Source organism: Lupinus angustifolius, unplaced genomic scaffold (assembly GCF_001865875.1).
Source record: "Lupinus angustifolius cultivar Tanjil unplaced genomic scaffold, LupAngTanjil_v1.0 Scaffold_48_91, whole genome shotgun sequence".
Taxonomy (NCBI): domain Eukaryota; kingdom Viridiplantae; phylum Streptophyta; class Magnoliopsida; order Fabales; family Fabaceae; genus Lupinus; species Lupinus angustifolius.
In genome coordinates this window covers 5,650-7,943 of record NW_017722167.1, presented here as the reverse complement: position 1 = coordinate 7,943, position 2,294 = coordinate 5,650, and the positions used below count along the sequence as shown (strand labels likewise).

Genomic DNA, 2,294 nt, shown 5'->3' with positions numbered 1-2,294 from the left:
TTTTTTGCCTGAATGACTCCAAGGTTTAGCAAGACTTGCACTCTCGCCTTATACCCCCAACAGTCCTCTATGGAGTGTCATGCCTGACCATGATGATAATCGCAGCGAGATTCTAGATCCAAGCCCTTCTCATCACATACATTTGCGGTTGGTGCTACTATGTTATATCCATTATTTCTCAAAACAGTAAAGAGATATTGCATTGACATTCCTAAGTCGAACACCCGCCTTACTAGTGATCTTTCAACATCGACAATGCTTATTTCACGATTATGGTTTGGGATCGGATTCTTACTGATGTCGGGTTGAGCATCATCCTCAAACTCAAGCTTCCCACAAGCCATGAGTTTTCTCACTGCCAATTTAAACTGCTCACAGTCCTCAATGGAGTGTCCCGCTACATCCATATGATAGTTGCATGTGTGGTTCGGATTGTACCATGGAGGCAATTTGCCCTCAAAAGGTCGTACATGGTATGGTGCTAATAAGTGATGGTCTTCCAGTTGGCGAAAGAGTTCAGCATTCGATATAGCAAGCTTTGGAAAAGGGGGCAGGTCAGGGAAAAAAGTGTTATGGCGGCGATTTGTTTGGGCTCGTGTGTTGGTTGGTGCATGTTGGTTTGGCTGGTATGGAGGGTTGGTATGGTTGGGTACATAAGGCCGGGATTGGTTGGTGTATTGTGGGCGAGTGTAATTATAGGCTTGAGGGACATTGTTCACTTGGTAGGTTGGTGTTTGATCATAAGATGTTTGTTGGGACCTCCATTGTTGTCGATGCACTTGATTCACCTCATTCTCCTTTTTCTTCTGTGGTACGTTCTTTCTAGTACCGTTCCCATCCACCTCGCCTACTGACAACTTTCCCGCCTTTATCAACATTTCAATTCTATCACCGACATCCATCAGCTCCCGAAAATCTTTGTATGCAACCCCTGCCATTATTCCAATATAAGGGGTCCCTAGGGTCCCCATAAAGTAGGAGCACATCTCTGGCATAGTCATCTTGGGCTGAACCTGGACTGCCAACCCCCTCCACCTTATCGCGTACTCCCTGAATGGCTCGGTCTTCTTCTTTTGCATTGCCCCAAGCTGCTCACGAGTCGGGGCCAATTCCACGTTGAACTTGTATTGATCCATAAATAGATCAGCAAGTTCGGTCCATTTTGAAATGCGATGCAAATCCAGTTCAAGGTACCACTCCAGTGCTGGTCCTGTGAGACTCTCATGGAAAAAGCATATGAAGCGACCCAAATCCAGTTCAAGGTACCACCCCAGTGCTGGTCCTGTGAGACTCTCATGGAAGAAGCATATGAGAAACTCGTCTTCCTTGGACCACATGGCCATCTTCGTGGCGTAGCTCACTAGGTGGAAACGTGGATTACCACTCCCGTCATACTTTGAAAAATCTGGTACCTTAAAGTCCTTAGGAATCACGACATTGGTGGCATGGCATAACTCCTCAATTCTAAGGGACCCATGAGCATCAGCTCCCTGTATGGTCTTCAGTTGTTCTTCTATCTTTTCCATCCATTCTTCATACGACTTGTTCTTTCCCCTATCTGTCTGACCGAATACGAGCCTCTGAGGCTGTTCAAAACGAGGTCCATTGGAGCCCTCTCCTTCATAATCAGCATTTCCAATGGGGCGGTATCCGCCCCCAATTGGGGGTACATCCTCTTGTTGGCCTCCAGCGTCCTCCTGCTGCCCTCCGTGATTAGCAGCTAAAAGGGCGAGGACATTCTTGATGTCCTCCAATGAGTCTTTCATCATATTCTGAGCTTGTACCATTTCATCCATCTTTCCCTTCACCTCATCAATCTCCTCCCCAAAATTCCTTTCAGCATCCATCTTAGCACGTGACCTTGTGTTGTAAGAATGGCTCAGGTTGGAGTTGAACCTCCGAGATCGCGCAATGGTTTCTGACTAAAGTCCTGTATTTTTTATTAAAACATTCATTAAATAATCATTCTTCAAGGTTTACTTAATAAGAGTTTTTTTTTTTTACCCAACGATGAATTATCAGGACAACGCTTGATGACCATCCCGCAACCGTTTCCTAAGGTTATAACCCTGTTAGTTCGTATTGCGGTTAATGACAACCATAGAAAGAGCACAACGGCTCCATAGTATGGTGGCATTCTCTTTGCCTTGTGCTAGTAATGCTATCTTGAGCTTCGTGTTCTGCCTACTTGGGCGCCAGAGTTTTGCATTTAAGAAAATTGGACATGATGAAGAAGTCTATAGAGTACTGAAGATGCAAAAAAGATAAAGAAGAACGTTTAATACTTTTCTTTC

General features: G+C 45.0%; 1 protein-coding gene across 1 annotated transcript; it reads right to left on the bottom strand.

Annotated features, from left to right (window-relative positions):
• Positions 1 to 77: 77 nt before the first annotated feature.
• Positions 78 to 1,847, bottom strand: LOC109338916. The gene has a single exon (XM_019576267.1). The coding sequence runs from the start codon at positions 1,845 to 1,847 to the stop codon at positions 78 to 80; it is 1,770 nt and encodes a 589-aa protein (XP_019431812.1).
• Positions 1,848 to 2,294: the final 447 nt, after the last annotated feature.

Excerpts from the sequence above, each read along its gene's own strand:
- LOC109338916 (XM_019576267.1), bottom strand. The coding sequence starts at position 1,847 with ATGGATGCTGAAAGGAATTTTGGGGAGGAGATTGATGAGGTGAAGGGA.